Source organism: Ovis aries, chromosome 2, assembly GCF_016772045.2.
Source record: "Ovis aries strain OAR_USU_Benz2616 breed Rambouillet chromosome 2, ARS-UI_Ramb_v3.0, whole genome shotgun sequence".
Classification (NCBI taxonomy): Eukaryota; Metazoa; Chordata; class Mammalia; order Artiodactyla; family Bovidae; genus Ovis; species Ovis aries.
Genome location: NC_056055.1, coordinates 156,112,666 through 156,133,936, shown reverse-complemented (window position 1 = coordinate 156,133,936; position 21,271 = coordinate 156,112,666). Strand labels below are relative to the sequence as shown.

Genomic DNA, 21,271 nt, shown 5'->3' with positions numbered 1-21,271 from the left:
GTGTCTGAAATTTTGCTTTGGCTGTTGTAAATAACATCCCGTGTTGAGGAGCACTGGACTTTAGGGGAGGGTGTCTCCTACCTAAAAGAACAAGATTGGAAAGACAAAATAGATTTTTAAGATACCTATTGAAGTGAGCTGAGAAACACATTAAGAGACATGGGAATAGTAAACAAATTAATTCAATAGAATCATAGAATAGGAATGTCCTTTTAGAACACATCTTCGTCATTTTAGGGCGGATGGCTCTCAGTTACTTAGATACCAGAAGCAAACTTTCTTACATCATCGTCCAGTGCGCCTTTTCCTCCCTTACTCAGAATTAGTGTAAGAAGACATAACAGGACTGACTCAGGATCCCTTGAGAAGCCAGAGTGGCTTGAAAATCAGAAAACAGGCGTGGGGCTCATCCATCACCAGCCAGCATGTCTCAGGCTTAACACAATAATGTGATGTTATGCTTAGACTTCCCTCAAGCAGGCCTAAAGTGGTTCAACACTCAAGTCCTTATACATTTTCAGAGAAAGTGGGAAGAGTCATAACAACAATCTTAAGAAAAATAACATTTATTAACAATTGGCTAAGCTACTTAGGTAGTGGCCACCCAATTAGGCTCGGAGGCATGTGCGGCTGTCTGCACAGCCTGAGAGGCGTTACAACCCTGTTAATCCACTTGCTGTGTTGCTCACAAAATCCTCTCCCTGTTTCTGCTGTATTTCCAGAAGGGTTTCAGAAAGTATCAGATGCCTCCCCATGGACCATCTGCCAGAGCCAGCGAGTTTTTACAGGAAGCCATCTTTCTCCCTCTCTGTGTCTCTCAGGACTTCCCACTAATTACTGACCACATGGTGGACTCAAGTGTGTGGGATGATAAAATCTGCCTGTGTGCATCCATCCTTCCCAATTCCCAGTCTCTTAAGTCTGACATCGTTTTCTTCTATGAAACTCAGAAAGTGACTTTTAAAACTTACTTTCCTTGCAGCACACCTATAAGAAAGGATCAACGCCCCATAAACTCTAGGCAAGATTTAAAAGTTTCATTTAACGCATTTGTTAGGATCAAGATAAAAGACAGTCAAAGGCAAAGTAAGATAGGGAGTGGTGTGGGGCCTGAGAAAGTGGTTGCGTGTGGCCATCGGGGAATAGGGAATGTAAAAGCTTCTTGCACACATTGCCTCATCTATAAAAACCAGAATTACTTGGCATCTAAGTAACAAATGGATCTAAAGGCTGTAGAGAAGAGCTGTTGGCAGGAAATGGTCCCCAGGGCTATGATATTTTCAGATCATGTGCATTTGCCTATAATGCATAGATCATGGATTACAGAACTCTGTTCACATAACTTTCCTATTTAAGGGCTAAATTTTGCAGGTTCTGATTTGTCGACTATAACAGTTTCTGGTGGTTAAGAGAATAAAACTGGATAGTTAAGGAAAAATGATAAATTTTGCCTTTGAGATGCAAGGAAGAGAAAAGTGCTGTGAAGAAGTATTAAGAGGAAAAGGATGGAGAAGGATCATAGTGATAACAGAGATTTAAGAGCATTGGTAGAGGAGAGAATAGTAGGGGCCTGGCAGCTTCCCCCCTCCCCAATTTTCAGTTGGCCTTTAAATAGAAAGCACTCTTCAATACAAAGGCAAATTGACCTGCAGGTTGAGAGCTTTCTGTGCCTGAAACTCACTATTAAGCAGATAACTTGTACACAAAGTGGAAGATTCCTACACACTCTTGATAGGAATCTTGGTAGGTTGGTTTTGATCCCAAATCAGTTTCCACACTGAGTTTAATTTTAAATGTCTGGTTTGTGCCTGAGTGAACTGGTTCTGCTTTCTTTGAAACATGGAGACAGCAGATCAACTTGGTGCCACAAAAACTAGCTACAGAATAGAAAATCTCCATTTCCTATCTCACTCATTAACAAAGTGCCCTCCATGACTCACTCGCGACTACATGTTGCCCCTGCTCCCCTGCCCAGACAGAAGAAAACAAGCAAATGCTTACCTGCCGAACATACAGGAACAATAGGCAAAACTTCAAAATCCTTTCTTTTGCAAGCCTAATATATATATGCATTCAAAAAAAAAAATTCTATGTCCTATCCCCACATAGACAAAGATTTACTCTGGGAGTGAAACAGATACCTGAGTGGGCAGGATGTTAAGGGACACAAACATTTGATCACAACCCTTCAGACACTTACACTGTTTATGCCAGTTGTGTCTCTTCTCAATTAAATAGGACACTTCATTGTTGTTGTTGTTGTTAATTTTAGTCCACCTTGTATCTGCTACAGTGACGCTTTTAATTGCTATACCATAGCAGAGGATTCTTTATATTTTTGAAAATATTTAGGATCCTACCCCAGGTGTAAAAACAAACTGCTCAAAATCTGTTGTCAAGTTACAGCTCAAAGCTATTGTATCCTTTGGGTTATTTTCACATTCACAGTTTTCCAGGCTTTTCTTTCCAAATCCCCTTCAATTTCTGAGCCCAAAGACCATCTGTAGCTCCTCTCCGGCCAACTTCCAAGTTTGGGTTACACACATCTATGACATTCAGAACCTCGGTTAACTCCTCTGAACCTTTTGGCTGGTCCTGGGACTGATTACCCAGGTCGCGTTTATCTTCTACTTTCGCCCTTCAGATATAAAATGTAATATGACAAAGGCAATACACGCTTGTTTTTAGTAACAATGGTGTACCCCGGGGAGAATCAGCGTCACTCTGTCACTCTGTACTTTAGGAACTACTTTTCCTCGTCTTTTTTTTTTTTTTTTTTTGATCAGAATCCTGACGCTTGCTGGCTGACGTTGGTCAGGAGAAGATGCCCTCCCTGAAGCCTAGCCAAGCCGTCTCTTCCTTTCATTAGCGGTGTAACCCTGTGTTCCCACCGGAGCCCTGCACGGAAGTGTAATCTTCCCGCGGGGGCCTCCCGTTTTCTCGCCTGGCTCACAGCGCTGAGCCTAAATGAAATATAAAATATTAACTGAAAGGGAAAACAAAGGATGCTGCCTCCAGGACGGGTCCAGGGCCTGAGACTTGGCCAGGGCACTCGTCCCTGGGCCTCTCTGTCTCGCTCCCCCCCCCCCCCCCCCCCCCCCCCCCCCCCCCCCCCCCCCCGCCCCTCCGTTGTGCCTGCGTAGGATCCGCGAGTTGAATCGCAGCTCGCCAAAGCGAATTCCACTTAGGACTGGTAACCTGACCCCTCAGCGTCGCCCGTTCCCTTCTGCCCAGAGAGTAGAATGATCACCAGGAGGCCAGGAAAAAAAACACTTAAACGTTGCATTTATTAAGGAAATTTTAAATAAGAAAAAAAGAAAAGTCAAAACGGTGTCACCAATGTCAAGAGCACTTTTGTGGTGTAAACCGTGCAGTCACGAGCTAGGAGTTCTATCCCGGATCTTTGCCCGGGGCCAGCTAGAGTGCCAGTCCCCGTCCCCCCCCCCGCCCCCGCCCCAGACCCAGTTGGAAATGCAATAAAAGAATTGTCACCCCATTCACATTCGCAGGCTCCCCTTCCACCACCCCTTCCCCTAACACAAAACTCTAACCCCCAGGCAGGGAAACAGGCCACTAGGGCGGAAAAAGACTTATCAAATACTTGTATTCAAGCAAACAAACACAAAACCCTTTAAAACGTCACGTTACAATCAATCAAAGGTATTTATCGCCTGTCCTGCCGGGGCTACAAGGAGCTGGAGGGAATGCGCGCGAACCCGGAGACGGTTTGCGTGTCCCCGATAGTTCGGTTAAGTGGCATATATGCGGGTCACTTTTCCGGTCACCAGGCAATAGGTGCCGTTGGTCTCCGCCTGCCCACCCTCTCCACCTGCACCCCCGAGCTTGGCCCACCTGCGGGTGGAAAAGGGCCTTGGCCTGGGTCGGTGTCCCCGCATTCTGCGCTAGCGGCAGCTTCCAAAGTTCTGCGCCCTAATCGCCTTCTCTTGCCACTTGCTGCTGAGTCCAGAGTCAAGGCTCTTTTTTCCTACTGCCAGGCCTGGGGACTTTCAGAGGGCGAGCGATAAACGGGTTCGCTTCATCCCGAAAGGCAAGAGTCGAGAGAAAAAACTGACTCCGACAGGTTTGCTTCGCCCAGTCGCGCATGGTGAGAGGGCGCGGCCGGGCTGGCGAGGTGGGGAGGCGAGGGGCGGCTGCCGCGGGGGCCGGGGGCCGGTCAGTAGGGCCCCACGACCACCGCCTCCACCTCCTTAGACGGTCTCCGGTCCTTCACCAGGAAATTGATCATGCCCTCGGACTTGATGAGAAGGTTGCAGCCCAGGAAGAAAATGCCGAAGACCACGGTGAGCGAGAGCACGCACATGACGGCGATCTGAACCACGCGCATGATGTACAGGCTGCGCTCGTCCGGGCCGCCCTCCGCGAAGCCGTCGTCGGTCACCACGGACGCCTGGGTGCAGCAGCGCACGGCGCGCTCCAGCGCCTCGCTGCTGTTGGCCAGGAACAGGCCGGCCACGTCGGTCTGGTTGCCCAGCGCCGGATTCATCGCGGGAGCGGGCGGGCGGCTCGGGAGGCGAGGGTCCGAGGGGTGGGAAGGCGGTAGCGCGGCAGAAACAGGTGAGCTGAGCGCTCACTTGTGGACTCGCGCGCGCGGGGACCGCTCGCTCGCTTCTTTCCAAAGTCCCCGGCTGGTGAGAGTTTCGCCGGAGCCTTCTCGCCGCGCGCCTCAGTCTGGCTGGTCTGCGCCGTGTGCTTCTGCCCGGGCGGTGCTCGTTCCCGGCGCTCGCTCGACTAGGGGCTGTTGGAACTTGGCGGGGCTGGGCCAGCCGGGCCGTGGGAGGTGCGGACGGCGGCGGTAGGACAACTGCTCTGAGCCCAGAGCGGCCCCTTCTGGCCGCACCGCTGCTCTGCGCCCGCCGCCGCTGGGCGGTGGGGGAAAGGAATGGGGCGAACCTCTTATTTTTCCTTGCTTCGCCACTTTTCCAGCTCCAAGGATAGGCAGAGATCGCTTTTCTGGCTTGATGGATGATTGAAGAGTTTCGGGTGGGGAAGGGTTGCGACCAACGGAAAGTTTCTTAAAAACTGGGTCACACAAGCTCTGCGTGTCCTTGGCCTCCCGCCTCCCTCACCTCCGGGAGGTGGAAAGTGGCGATGAATCGCAGGTGGCAGATGGTGTCAGCGAATACATGGGCCCGCCGCCTGTTCCTGACTTTGTCTCGCTTGCGACGAGCCGGGAGGGAAGGAAGGAGAGAAAAGAAAGAAAAGAGGGAGAGAGGAAAGGATTGGAAAACAGAGTAAGGCAGATTTTCTAGAGACTCTTGGGCAAAAGAAAAGGGTTTAGGGAAGGAAGGGTTCTTCTGTGGCCTTTGTGGTTGCCAAGAACAGGGTCACCTCCTTGGTAAGGGAGGGAAGGTGGACAGAATGGCTACCCTTGTAATCTCAATTGCAAATGAGTTTTTGGATGTGCTTCCAATGTTTTTCTCTGCTGGCAGTAAATCAGTTGTTTAAGGAATTGCTCATCAGGACCCATCACCTAGAACACTGGCCAACTCCTGGAAGATCTCCCCATTTTCCGTAAGCTGATATATTTCTCCCTAGTCATTTTAAACGAAGCTACAGATGTTTTAAGGGCCTGATTGAGACTTCAGTCCATTATAATTCCTCTTCTGGTTTCAGTGAAATGTTACAAACCTGTCAGATTGTTTATTGAGCCCTAGAAGAGTACTTCAGTTGTTTTTTTTTAATCTTTCCTACTCTTTTTCTTCCCTTCACTTCTTCCTCTCTCCCTTCCTTTTTTCTTTCTTTCAACTGTAACAGCTGAAACCAATAACTTGAAGGCCAGTTCAAACTTTTCATAGAATACATTTATTAAATTTCTGTTAAAATGCAGTAGCCATTTTCAGCTCTATTCTCAACTCCATTATATTTGCTTGTTAAACCCTCTGATTTTTGTCTCCTCAAACATTATTTATTCCATGTTCAAAGCTTTCCTTAAATGTTTTGTGCTACTTTGTGACCACAATAAAATAGAGTGAACTGTATTTTAGTGAAGAGTTTCCAACTCTGGGATGTTGATTGTATACCAGCTTCAATAAGTTTAGATGCTTCTAAGTAGCTAATTTTATTTTGGAGGCGAAGACCTAGGCTTCTCGGCCTCATCCATAATTCATCTGGTTTATTGCTCTAATTTCCCATGGTTATAATTGCCCTGAAGAATGCTCCAGTCCCAATAATTTCTTATTTGGACAAATTTATTATTTATTGATTGGAAAAAATTATTTGAATCTCACTATACATTCAGCCTGTCTTAGTTAATATGGGTGATACTTAACAGCAAAACGTAATGCGTATGTGAAAAATTAGAGAAGAACTTAAGATAATATAAAGCAAATACCACAATGAATGGTGGAGGCAAGTAGTTAGAATTTAGAAAAGCAAAAGGTGGAGAATAGAGGTCATTTACAGGAATATTGAGACTTCCCAAGTAGCACTAGTGGTAAAGAACCCGCCAGCCAATGCAGGAGCCAGAGATGTGGGTTTGACCCCTGGGTTGGGAAGATCCCCTGGAGGCGGGCATGGCAACTCACTCCAGTATTCTTGCCTGGAGAATCCCATGGACAGAGGAGTCTGGCAGGCCACTGTCCAGTGGGTCGCAAAGAGTCAGACACAACTGAAGCAATTTCACACACACAAACACACACACACAGGAGGATATTAACTTGCACAGGATTGTGTGTTTAGTAGAAGCTGGGTACAACCGATTATAGACTGTAGCCATCTCTTTTGTGACAAAACAAAGAGATGATACATTTGTAAGGTCTGGTTACAAAAAGTTCCTAAAAGTGTTAACTGAATCATTTCAGAATTTGAGTATATTTGTTGATATTAACAATATTACTACTTTAGTAAGAAGTTATTATAAAAAAATGATCAAATTTTGACATCCAGTAGAGGTTTTGTATCATTAAACGTCTAGATTTGAGGGCTTCCCTAATGGCTCAGATGGTAAAGAATCTGTCTGCAAAATGCAAGAGACCTGGGTTTGCTCCTCGGTCAAGGAGTATCTTCTGGAGAAGGGAATACCTACCCACTCCAGTATTCTTGCCTGGAGAATTCCATGGACAGAGAAGCCTGGTGGACTATAGTCCATGGGGTTGCAAAGAATTGGACACTACTGAGTGACTAACATTTCACTTTTAAAAGGTTTTGTATCTTTAAACTTGTAGATTTAAGGAATACATTTTTAAAAGAAATAATGGAACACTCTGACATTATTTTCTTTCAGTTTTAATTACTTATACCCACAAAATTGTGGATAAAATAATTGCTATTCCCATCAACTAGTTCAGAACTCTGGGGATGTAGTTTTGTTTCCTTTATATCCCACCTTGCACTGCCACCAGTCTGATTTTGTTAGATAAAATTGGTCAAAGTATTTACAGGGAAATTAGCTATAAACCAAGTAGTACAAAACTAACACTTATCACACACATTACTGGACTTAAAGGGATATGAATAGGTAGAAGTTTTCTATAGAAATTGTTTATCTTTCCTTTGGTATTTTGAGTGAAAAATGTTTATACAGAGAAACTTTGATTTCTGGAAAAGCAGATATTGATGTGAAATGGGGTAATGTGTTGGTACTGGTAATTCACTTCAAATAAAAGGATTTTGATACATACGACTCACTGTTATACTTTTTAAACTAGTGACTTCTCCTACTTTATTGGACAGGATATTTGATTTCAAAAAGTTATATGCTCATTATTTCACAATATAAATATTACACAAAGAAAGAAACATGTATCTCTTCTTTCCTGAAAATATATCTATAGCATATAAAAAAATTCTGTAAAGATATTCCAGGCTGATGTTGATGGACGTCTATCATCAGTGATCATTAGATCTATAGTTTGAATAGTTTTGATGTAGGACAAGACAGTTGCAATATCAAAAATCTTTTCCTTGAGTCTCTCTCTGTATATTATGAAAATAGTAAGTAGAGATTTTTTTAAAAGAGAATATCACACACATAAAGGATATTTATTACTTTGGGGCAAACTTTAAAAAATAATTTATACCAGATTACACAATTTAAGATTTTTTGGGCTCCAAAATCACTGCAGATGGTGACTGCAGCCATGAAATTAAAAGACGCTTACTCCTTGGAAGAAAAGTTATGACCAACCTACATAGCATGTTGAAAAGCAGAGACATTACTTTGCCAACAAAGGTCCGTCTAGTCAAGGCTATGGTTTTCCTGTGGTCATGTATGGATGTGAGAGTTGGACTGTGAAGAAGGCTGAGCGCTGAAGAATCGATGCTTTTGAAGTGTGTTGTTGGAGAAGACTCTTGAGAGTCCCTTGGACTGCAAGGAGATCCAACCAGTCCATTCTGAAGGAGATCAACCCTGGGATTTCTTTGGAAGGAATGAGGCTGAAGCTGAAACTCCAGTACTTTGGCCACCTCATGCGAAGAGTTGACTCATTGGAAAAGACTCTGATGCTGGGAGGGATTGGGGGCAGGAGGAGAAGGGGATGACAGAGGATGAGATGCCTGGATGGCATCACTGACTCGGTGGACGTGAGTCAGAGTGAACCCAGGAGATGGTGATGACAGGGAGGCCTGGCGTGCTGCAATTTATGGGGTCGCAAAGAGTCGGGCATGACTGAGCAGCTGAACTGAACTGAACTGAAGAGCAGGGACTCATATTCATTTATATAGCACCTGGAACACAAGAGGAAAGCCAGATATAAGCCAAACAGACCATCAATCTACCAAAATAGTTATCATGAAAGCCAAATACCTAAACTCATTCCTTTTTCTCCTGAGGTTGATCCTTCAAATTCTCACAAATCTGTGCATTTTGACTTCTCATGCAGTTGCAGCTCTCTCTCCTGTCTCTTTTTCTTGATTACAGGATATCAGTATCAACACATGGGTTGCAGAGGAGAAAACGGCTGAAGGTAGGTGCTTTTACAACTATAAGGAATAACAGTAACAAGCAGAAGGAAAAACCGAATAAAACACTAAACAACATGCACAAATTTTCTAAGAGTGTACAGTATTGATTTGGGGACATTAAATACAGAGACAAACATTCTTAGATGGTGAAGAATCTAGCAAAAGGTGTAGAGACATGGACTTTGAATCCTGCTGCCTTCAACTAGCTGTGTGATCTCGAAAAATTCCGTTACTTCTCCATACTTTATTTACTTTTCTGTGAAACGGAGATGATATTTCACAGAAGGTTGAAAGGATTGATCTAATCCATGGAGATAGCTGAGAATAATTATTAAATAAAATAGTTATCAAACAAAATAGTTACCAGATAAAAATATATTGCAATAGCTCCTGAGGAAGCAGCAATTGTATAGTTCATTTTAAAAAAGGCTAAATTTTGTTCAGTAATTTTTTCAAGAAAGCTAAAACGTGAGTGATACATTTTAGAAAAATTGCCTTATGAAGCAATTAAGCTTGTTAAGGAAAAAATTGAAAGGATGTGGAGAAATTAGAACCCTTGTGAGTTGCTGATGGGAGTGTAAAATGGTATAGCCTCTGTGGAAAAGAGTATGGTGGTTCCTCAAAAAATTAAACATAGAATTGCCATATGGTCCAGAAATTTGGTTTTTAGATATATTCGCCTAAAAGTTGAAAGCAAGGGCTGAAATAGAAATTTGTGCATATTCATAGCACCATTATTCACAGTAGCCAAAATGTAGAAACAATTCAAATGTCCATTAGCGAATGAGAGGATGAAGAGGTGGTATATACAGAAAATGGACTCTTATGCAGCCTTAAGAAGCAATACAATTTTGTTACATGCCATAACATGGATAATACTTGCAGGCATTGTGCTAAGTGAAATAAGCCAGACACAAAAGGACAAATACTGTATGATTCCATTTACATCAAGATAGTTAAATTCATAGAGACAGAAAGTAGACTAGTGGCTATCAGAGGCTAGGGTGAGGAGGTAATGGTGAAAAATTGCTTAACTGAGAAGAATGAAGTTTCATTTGGAGAAGATGAAGAAGTTCTGTAGATAAACGATAGTGATGCTTGCACAACAATATGAATGTACTTAATGGCACTCAGTTGTGCACATAAAAATTGCTAAAATGGTAAATTTTATGTTATTTTAATTGGATCTAACACAGATACTATACAAATTTCTTCAATTCATAGAAGTTGGAAAATAACCCCCAGACCTCACTGTTCATTTCCCCATGGCTCAAAGATTGGTGCCCTTAGAAATTTAGAGTATTATTCTTCCTATCTTTTTGTTATGCTTTTTTAACTTAAATACAGTTTATATCTTGCTTTTTCCTTAACCCTGTATTTTCTCATAACATTAAAAAATTATTATATGCACATTATTAATGAGTGTGTAGTACTTCATTGTTGAAGATACTATTGTTTATAAATCATTACTCTTCACTTATGTTCCTCTCATATATTGTTATTGAATCAATTACAGAGAATATTTTTGCTCATTAATGTTTATAAACCATTACTCTGCAGTTATGTTCCTTTCATATATTATTATTGAATCAATTACAGAATAGCTTTGCTCAGTTATATTTGATAGGATGCTGCTGCTACTGCTAAGTCACTTCAGTCGTGTCCGACTCTGTGTGACCCCATAGACGGTGGCCCACCAGGCTCCCCCCGTCCCTGGGATTCTCATTTGATAGGATAAATTTGCACAATTGCAATTTTCAGTGATAACAGTATTTTTAAGAAAAAGCAGCACATAGTCAAACTGTTTCTTTAAAAAAGTATTACCAATCTTCACTACCATTTGAAAAACATACAAATTTTAGATTTTTATCATGCCCTCTAGAGTAGGTATTCTCAACTTCAGCTACTGTTAGAAACACCTAAAGAGCTTTTAAAGTTTTTGATATCCAAATCTAACCCACAAGGATTAAATCAAAATTTCTGAGTGTAGGACCTAAGTGTCTGTATTTCTTCAAATTTTCCAGGTAATTCAATACATGAGCTATGACTGACAACCACTGGTCAGAGCAGTGTTCTCAAACTTGTCCTGTCTTAAGATCGCCTGGACTGGGCTGGGAGATGACTGATTCCTAGGTACTATTGCAAGCCAATTGAATTAGAATTTCCCTGACTTGCTTTCTGGGTTCATCCATTGGGATTCTGCTTTGATGGGCCTGGGATGGATCCCTTAGGAAATGCTGTTCTTGAACACCACATATGATTTTAAAAATTATTACTGCATGTTTGATAGGGAAAAAATGGTACCTTGTTGAAGTTGTGTATTATCAATTGTAGCAGCCAATGTTTTTATATACATATTTTAGAGCTGTATATCCTACTTTGTAATCTTTATCTTAAGATTCAGGTCCTTTGTCTATTTCTCATTTGATATTTTATGATTCATATTGATTTATTGAGTTGTAACAAACCTATAGGGTTTCCCAGGTAGCTCAGTGGTACAGCAGCCACCTGTAGGAGACATGGGTTCAATTCCTGGGTCAGGAAGATCCCATGGAGAAGGAAATGACTACTCACTCCAGTATTCTTGCCTGGAAAATTCCATGAACAGAGGAGCCTGGTGGGCTATATAGTCCATGGGGTCACAAAAGAGTCAGACACGACTGAATGAATGAGCACACAACAAGTCTATTAGATATATTAACTATATAGTTATATAACTATATAGTTAATATATATTATATTAATATAATATAATAATATATATTATATATAATTATCAAATATATATTAATATATTCATCATGCTTAAGCATGATGAATTTATAATTTATTTTCAGTTCCCTTTTAAATTAGGCTACATACTTTTTGGGTACGTGGAACTTTCTTATACATGTAAATACATTGACATTTCCATTTGTGATTTCTTTCATTGCTTTTTCTGTTAAAAGGGAAAGTGCATATTCAAGTTTTTCCATGTAAAACCCATCTTTGGGACACAAGTTCAGACAAGTCTCTACCACAGAAGCTTTTTTCAGCTGGCTCATTGGGGACATACACTTTGACTTGGCTCACCTTTAATGGCCTTGCAGAATGCTCTAACATCTGCTAAGACATCAAGCCAGGATGTGAAAGTGTTGCAAAGTCATGTGTGGGTTTTCATCTTAAGAACAGTCTAGCATTGCTACCATAAAATTAACAGTTTCTCTAGTAGACATATCTACATTTTATATATAATGTCCACCCATGCATATCCAGCACTTTGAGTTTGCCTCCTCACTAGGTACAAGAAAGCTATTCTGAATCTTAGATTATTTAGATTATCCACAGCCTTCCACCAGAAGACATCTAGCAATAAGACACCCCAGGAGACCTTTCACATCCATCTTGTAAATTGCTTGGGTGATCTAGGAGAAGAATGGTGAGCAGTGAATGGTGTGGGCAGATGGTCCATTCACACCAGCAAACACATCTATGCTCTCATTCTCATGGTTAGCCATAAAACGTTAGCAAGAAGATGAAAATAAAGTGATGTACAAAGTTAAGCTAACCCTAGTAATACATAAAGCCCACCTCAACAAAGGGAAATAAGCCTATCACAGAAAAGGAAATACTTTATGATTCCATTTATATGGGGTGTCTAAAATAATAAAACTCATAGAAGCAGAGAAAACAGTAGTTGCCAGACACTGAGGAGTTAGTCAATGAGTATGAAGTTTTAGTTATGCCAAATGAGTAAGTTATACATATCTACTCTACAGCTATAGCCTATTGTCAGCAATAAGGTAATATGCACTTCAAAATTCATTGAGAGTAGACTCACGTTAAGGGTCCTCATTACGAAACAAACAAAACAAAAAACTAAGGGATACATAAAAACTCAGAGGTGTTAGATATGTCTGTTACCTTAATTGTGATGATGGTGTTACGGGTTTTTGCATATTTCCAAACATCAAATTGTACATATCAAATATATGCAGTTCTTTATATATGTTATACTATTCTTTTTTTTTTTAAAGAATGAATTAGTTGTCTATGAAATAGAAAGAAGTGTGTTTCCTAGAATTCACTGAAAACAGACTGAGATAGGCGCCTGAACCCATGCAAAAAAATTGTCTGGTGAATTGCTACCATCACCAAAGCGTGTTACATATTCTGGTAGTTATGGGCTGACGGGGGATGCTTTTTATTGTTTCTAAACTTAAAAAGTTTACCCTCACTCATAATTTATTATTTATGTATTATTATTGTTATTTTGGGGGCTTCCCTGGTGGCTCAGACAGTAAAGAATCTGCTTGCAATGCAGGAGACCCAAGTATGATCCCTGGATTGGGAAGATCTCCTGGAGAAGGGAATGGCAACACACTTCAGTATTCTTGCCTGGAGAATTCCATGGACAGAGAGGGGCCTGGTAGGCTAGAGTCCATAGGGCCGCAGAGTTGGACACAACTGAGCAATTAACACTTCAGTTCAGTTCAGTCGCTCAGTCATGTCCGACTCTTTGCAACCCCATGAATCCCAGCACACCAGGCCTCCCTGTCCACCACCAACTCCCAGAGTTCACTCAGACTATTTGGAAGTTGTTTTGGCATCAGTTTGCTTTTACCCTAAATGGCCATAAAAGGTAAATAATAACACAAAATTTTAAAGTTTAGAATTTAAGGGATTTCAGGTATCGATTTCTTTACAATAGAATGTGTAAATTACACTTCTAAAGTATAGAGACTGCATCTGTCTGATTTATCTTTTGATTTTTGCATCTACTTTGTTAAAGTTAATTCCGGGAAAAAACAGTCAGCAAGTGAGGGAAACAGTAAGTGTCTTTCCCTTCCTCTTGGATCTCTGATGTGCGGTCTCTGACCTGAGGTCATCTGGTGACGATTGATTTCCTTCTCTGGGATGAGAGTGAAGATTGTCCTTGTGTTCCACAGGTGACCTCTTTGAGTCAGGGTGTTCTTTCAGGGCACAGGCACATGGAGTAATAAGGTAAGTAGCAGCCACGATGTTCTCATCAGTTAATACCTTTTTTACTGCTGTTGAAATAAAGGGCCAAGAAAAGCATGCAATAACTCATGCTCAAGCTTGATTAAAAATCCCTGACCACTGAACATGCAGAGAAGTTCTCGGAATGATACATTGTAGGCCTGCGACATCCTATTTTTAGATTCGCAGAATAGGCAGTTTTTGTCTCCACAGATTTTTTTTTTGTCATTATTTCATCCTGATTTTCTGCCCAGTGTTTAAAATCTGCATGATTTAGACTTTAAAGTGAAAAAGCTGCTCAGAGCCTTCAGTGTCACTGGTGTATCCCTTCCCACATTAGAGAAATAGGGCCTGTACCAGCCTCCAAACAGGGAGAAGCAGGTGGCTGCAAAAAGCCTTGAAAGAGGCAATCTTTCCAATTTCTCAGCTTCAGCCCAATTAATCTGAGGCAGGATTATATCTTTCATTTCCATAGGACAAGTATGTACTGTCTTCCTTGAACATATAAAAATATGAAGGAGAAATCAGACTGGAAGCGAAGGAAAACAAAATCTTTCCCATAGCGTGTTAAATTTAAACTTTTATATTTGAACTTACAAGATTTATGTCTTCTGCAAACGTGTACGCACAGTGGAAGGAGACAATAAAAGTCACCTATTTTCAGATAACAAGCAGGAATGGTGTTATTTCTGTATTCACACACTGATAATAGTGGTAACAGAAGTCGTCCAACCTTTACTGAAAACACATCTGTGATTCTGCAGTGGAAAAACATATATCTTTAAAGACATTTTTAAAAGTCAGTGTGATAGATGTCACTGAACAAGTCACTTACCAATATCACTGCTCAATTTCCTTATCTGTAATCCATTTCTCTTTACCCCCCCCAAGATTTTTATGACAAATAATTAGTATATTACTATGGACTATTTAAGGGTAACAGAAGAGCCTGGTGGGCTGCAGTCCATGGGGTCGCTAAGAGTCAGACACAACTGAGCGACTTCACTTTCACTTGTTACTTTCACGCATTGGAGAAGGAAATGGCAACCCACTCCAGTGTTCTTGCCTGGAGAATCCCAGGGAAGGGGAGCCTGGTGGGCTGCCATCTATGGGGTCGCACAGAGTCGGACACGACTGAAGCGACTTAGCAGCCACAGCAGCTACTATGGACTGAATGTGTCCCCCCAAAATTCATATGTTGAAATCCATCATATGATGGTTTTAGGAGGTAAGGCTTTTGGGAGGTGATTAGGTCATGAGGGGTCCATCCTCATGAATGATGTTCAGTTCAGTTCAGTTCAGTCACTCAATTGTGTCCGACTCTTTGCAACCGCATGAATCGCAGCACACCAGGTCTCCCTGTCCATCACCAACTCCCGGAGTTCACTCAGACTCACATCTATCATGACGGTGATGCCCTCCAGCCATCTCATCCTCTGTCGTCCCCTTCTCCTCCTGCCCCCAATCCCTCCCAGCATCAGGTCTTTTCCAATGAGTCAACTCTTCATTTTAGCATCATTCCTTCCAAAGAACACCCACGACGGATCTTCTTTAGGATGGACTGGTTGGATCTCCTTGCAGTCCAAGGGATTCTCAAGAGTCTTCTCCAACACCACAGTTCAAAAGCATCAGTACTTCGGTGCTCAGCCTTCTTCACAGTCCAACTATGAGGTTAGTGTCCTTATTAAAAAAAAAAAAAAAAAGACTGTTGTTTAGTCGCTGAGTTGTTTTTCTGGTTCATTGTGTAGTGGCTATGTTGACCCAATCCTTCTATGTGAGAAAAGGCCCTTCCTTATATCAGTAAAAGTATGGGTGCTATCCATTACTTGTAGCTGAATATAATCCCTCTTTGTTTTCAGTTTTGTTTGATTGTACAGAATTAAAAGTATGTGCATTTTTCTGTGGAAAAAAGACCTCTTTCCACCATGTGAGGTTGTGTGGAGAATACATCCATCTCTGTCCCAGGCAGAGGGCTTTTGTCAGACACTAAACCTGTCACCAATTTGACCTTGGACTCCCCAGCCTCCAGAACCATGAGAAATACATGTTCGCTGTTTTAAGTCACAGAGTCCATGATACTGTTGTTATAACATCCTGAAAGGGCGCAGACAAGAACTAAGAGATGCAGTCTCTGAACCTCCAGGAACTGGGAAGGCAGACCAATTAAGTTCAGTTCATTCACTCAGTCGTGTCAGACTCTTTGCAACCGCATGGACTGCAGCATGCCTCCCTGTCCATCACCAACTCCCGGAGTTTACTCAAACTCATGTCCATTAGTCGATGATGCCATCCAACCATCTCATGCTCTGTTGTCCCCTTCTCCTCCTGCCTTCAATCTTTCCCAGCATCTTTCCCAGGGTCTTTTCCAGTGAGTCAGTTCTTTGCATCAGGTGGCCAAAATATTGGAGTTTCAGCTTCAACATGAGTCCTTCAAATGAACATTCATGACTGATTTCCATTAGGATGGACTGGATGGATCTCCTTGCAGTCCAAGGGATTCTCAAGAGTCTTCTCCAACACCACAGTTCAAAAGCATCAATTATTTGGCACTCAGCTTTCTTTATAGTCCAACTCTCACATCCATACATGACTACTGGAAAAACCATAACTTTGACTAGGTAGACCTTTGTTGGCAAAGTAATGTCTCTGCTTTTTAACATACTGTCTAGGTTGGTCATAACTATTCTTCCAAGAAGTAAGTGTCTCTTAATTTCATGGCTGCAGTCACCATCTGCAGTGATTTTGGAGCCCAAGAAAATAAAGTCTGACACTTTCCACTATTTCTCCATCTATTTGCTGTGAAATGATGGGACTGGATGCCATGATGTTAGTTTTCTGAATGTTGAGCTTTAAGCCAACATTTTTACTCTCCTCTTTCACTTTCATTAAGTGGCTCTTTAGTTCTTCTTCACTTTCTGCCATCAGGGTGGTGTCATCTGCATATCTGAGGTTATTGATATTTCTCCCGGCAATCTTGATTCCAGCTTGTGCTTCTTCCAGCCCAATGTTTCTTATGATGTACTCTGCATATAAGTTAAATAAGCAGGGTGACAATATACAGCATTGACGTACTCCTTTTCCTATTTGGAACCAGTCTGTTGTTCCATGTCCAGTTCTAACTGTTGCTTCCTGACCTGCATACAGATTTCTCAAGAGGCAGGTCAGGTGGTCTGGTATTCCCATCTCTTTCAGAATTTTCCACAGTTTCTTGTGACCCACACAGTCAAAGGCTTTGGCATAGTCAAGAAAGCAGAAATAGATGTTTATTTGGAACTCTCTTGCTTTTTCCATGATCCAGCGGATGTTGGCAATTTGATCTCTGGTTCCTCTGCCTTTTCTAAAACCAGCTTGAACATCTGGAAGTTCACGATTCACGTATCATTGAAGCCTGGCTTGGAGAATTTTGAGTATTACTTTGCTAGTATGTGAGATGAGTGCAATTGTGTGGTAGTTTGAGCATTCTTTGGCATTGCCTTTCTTAGGGATTGGAATCCAAGCTACCTTTTCCAGTCCTGTGGCCACTGCTGATTTTTCCAAATTTGCTGACCAACAAAGAGATAAATACTATAGACCATAGTTCTATAGGAGAGATAGGAAGAACATCTAATTCTTACTGATTTTAGAAGAGTGGTGGAGAAGGATCAGTATGAGAGGGGTTAGCCAAGTGAAGAGTGCTGAACACATCAAGGTGTGAGGAGGTGCATTATGCTATTGTGTATCTGCAGACAACTCTGTATTTTTGGAGTGCTGACCCCTACAAGATGGAGAATGATTAAAGAGTGCAGAGAAGCCAGACCATGGAGGGCTTTTATGTTATCTTATGGAGTTTGGATTTCCACTTGTAAGCCAGAGGGCTACACCAAAGGGTTTTAAGCAGCAGAGAGAAAAAGTCATATTTTAGAAAGAATCTCTTTAGGCAGTGCTAAGGATTATTAAGGTTATGAGCCAACATGAAGAGTATACAGTCCTGTGATATTAAATAAACCACACCAGAGATGCCTTGTAGCCCTGTGACAGAGGTGGCTCCTCATTTCCAGAACTTCATTATGTCACTCACAGAAGACAGCATCCAGAGGATAAACACACACTTTTGGTTTTAGTTTCTTCTATGGTGCTAGACACTTTTGTGAAAGACAACTTTGTCTCTACAGTGAACCTGACTGAAATGGCTGGAGAAGGCATTTGCACCCTTTAAACGTCAGCTCTTCCTCTGTGATAACTGCTCCTCTTGCAGTCTGTCTGCAGTCAGCATGTCACACGCATGCACCGTGCGCAGCAACTCTGAGTCCTTCCTGCTGAGGTGTTCTTTTAGGCACTGCGTGTCTCTCAGCAATCCAGAGCCATAATGCTCTGCTTCAAGTGGAGCATTTGTGATGCTTTCCCAATTTCTCTCTCTCTTTCTCTCTCTCTCTCTCTCTTTTTTTTTTTTTTTTTGCAGGCTGCTGTAGGAGCCACTTTCATTTTGATAGTTATCAACCAGTTCCTTGTCCTTCTCAGCTAATGATGCCTTTGGTGGTTCATGAATCCATCTAGTAGTCTGACTGCTTTCTACAGAGCCTTTGTTGGAGAGCCTACCTTGTGTTCAACCTCTATGGGGCTCATGGAGTGGCATTACTGAACTTCATCCAAATTCTGGATGATATATCTATGATATATCCAAAGCTATTTTCAATATTGGAAGACTTAGACAATTGAGAATCCCAAGGGGAATTCTCCCTCTTTTAAAATCATTAATCCCTAAATGTTAAATATCTCTTCTTGCCCCATATTATTATGTTCAAGGGTTTTTTTTTTTTTTGATAGCACTTAGGCATTTAGAGAAAAAATTGATGGGGTATGCTTGCTTTTTCATAAAGCAAGCTTATATTGTTAGCTTATATTTTATTGTTTCAGTGTAGACTGTCAATAGTAATTACCACATACAAGTGAAATTGCCTCTGAACATATTTTTCCCCAGCTTTGTTGAAGTATAAATGCCAAATAAAAATGGTATTATTTTTAAAGTATACAACTGACATGATGTTTGGATATATGCGTACACTGTGTACTGATTATCAGAAGCTAATCAATAGGTCCAACTCCTCATATCATTACTGCGTTTTGGGAGAGGGTAGTGAGAATACTTGTGATCTACTCTTTTAGTAAGTTGCAAGTATTCAATATATTATTATTATTAGCTGGCGGTGGCTGAGACGAGCTACCCAACGCCTGAGTTCAGGTGCAGCGGCCAAGAGGAGCAACCCCACGTCCAAGGAGCAGTGGCTGTGCGAGCACAGGAGGGCTGAGAGGTGTTACTCCATGTTCAAGGTCAGGAGGGGTGGCCGTGAGGCGATACCCTTCATCCAAGGTAAGGAGAAGCGGCTGTGCTTTGCTGGAGCATCCATGAAGATATACCCACATCCAAGGTAAGAGAAACCCAACTAAGATGGTAGGTGTTGTGAGAGGGCATCAGAGGGCAGACACACTAAACCATAATCACAGAAAACTAGCCAGTCTGATCACATGGACAACAAACCCTGTCTAACTCAATGAAACTATGCCATGCCATGTGGGGCCAGCCAAGATGGACGGTCATGGTGGAGAGGTCTGACAGAATGTGGTCCACTGCAGAAAAGAATGGCAAACAACTTCAGTATTCTTGCCTTGAGAACCCCATAAACAGTACGAAAAGGCAAAATGATAGGATACTGAAAAAGGAATTCCCCAGGTCAGTAGGTGCCCAATATGCTACTAGAGATCAGTGGAGAAATAACTCCAGAAAGAATGAAGGGGATGGAGCCAAAGCAAAAACACCACCCAGTTGTGGATGGGACTGGTGATAGAAGCAAGGTCCAATGCTATAAAGAGCAATATTACATAGGAACCTGGAATGTTAGGTACATGAATCAAGGCAAATTGGAAGTGGTCAAACAAGACATGGCAGAGTGAACGTCCACATTCTGGGAATCAGTGAACTAAAATGGACTGGAATGGGTGAATTTAACTCAGATGACCATTATATCTACTACTGTGGGCAGGAATCCCTTAGGAGAAATGGAGTAGCTATCGTGGTCAACAAAAGAGTCTGAAATGCAGTACTTGGATGCAGTCTTAAAAATGACAGAATGATCTCTGTTTGTCTCCAAGGCAAACCATTCAATATCACAGTTATCCAAGTCTATGCCCCAATGAGTAATGCTGAAGAAGCTGAAGTTGAATGGTTCTAGAGAGACCTACAAGACCTTTTAGAACTAACACCCCAAAAACATGTCCTTTACATTATAGGGGACTGGAATGCAAAAGTAGGAAGTCAAGAAACACCTGGAGTAACAGGCAAATTTTGCCTTGGAATGTGGAATGAAGCAACGCAAAGGCAAATAGAGTTTTGCCAAGAGAATGCACTGGTCATAGCAAGCACAGTCTTCCAATAACACAAGAGAAGACTCTACACATGGACATCACCAGATGGTCAACACCGAAATCAGATTGATTATATTCATTGCAGCCAAAGATGAAGAAGCTCTATACAGTCAGCAAAAATAAGACTGGGAGCTGACTGTGGCTCAGATCATGAACTCCTTATTGCCAAATTCAGACTGAAATTAAAGAAAGTAGGGAAAACTGCTAGACCATTCAGGTATGACCTAAATCAAATCCCTTACAATTATACAGTGGAAGTAAGAAGTAGATTTAAGGGCCTAGATCTGATAGAGTGCCTGATGAACTATGGAATGAGGTTCGTGACATTGTACAGGAGACAGGGATCAAGACCATCCCCATGGAAAAGAAATGCAGGAAACAAAATGGCTGTCTGGGGAGTCCTTACAAATAGCTGTGAAAAGAAGAGAAGTGAAAAGCAAAGGAGAAAAGGAAAGATATAAGCATCTGAATGCAGAGTTCCAAAGAATAGCAAGAAGATATAAGAAAGCCTTCCTCAGTGATCAATGCAAAGAAGTAGAGGAAAAAAACAGAATGGGAAAGACTAGAGATGTTTTCATGAAAATTAGAGATACCAAGGGAACATTTCATGCAAAGATGGGTTCAAAAAAGGACAGAAATGGTATACACTTAATAGAAGCAGAAGATATTAAGAAGAGGTGGCAAGAATATACAGAAGAACTGTACAAAAAAGATCTTCACAACCCAGATAATCATGATGGTGTGATCACTCACCTAGTGCCAGACATCCTGGAATGTGAAGTCAAGTGGGCCTTAGAGAGCGTCACTATGAACAAAGCTAGTGGAGTTGATGGAATCCCAGTGGAGCTATTTCAAATTCTGAAAGATGATGCTGTGGAAGTGCTGCACTCAATATGCCAGGAAATTTGGAAAACTCAGCAGTGGCCACAGGACTGGAAAAGGTCAGTTTTCATTCCAATCCTAAAGTAAG

General features: G+C 41.8%; 1 protein-coding gene across 1 annotated transcript; it reads right to left on the bottom strand.

Annotated features, from left to right (window-relative positions):
• Positions 1-3,268: 3,268 nt before the first annotated feature.
• RPRM (reprimo, TP53 dependent G2 arrest mediator homolog) lies at positions 3,269-4,702 on the bottom strand. Its single transcript, XM_027964651.3, has one exon. The coding sequence runs from the start codon at positions 4,502-4,504 to the stop codon at positions 4,175-4,177; it is 330 nt and encodes a 109-aa protein (XP_027820452.1). The 5' UTR covers positions 4,505-4,702; the 3' UTR covers positions 3,269-4,174.
• Positions 4,703-21,271: the final 16,569 nt, after the last annotated feature.

Bases quoted from the DNA above. Each gene is read 5' to 3' on its own strand.
- RPRM (XM_027964651.3), bottom strand. From the start codon at position 4,504: ATGAATCCGGCGCTGGGCAACCAGACCGACGTGGCCGGCCTGTTCCTG.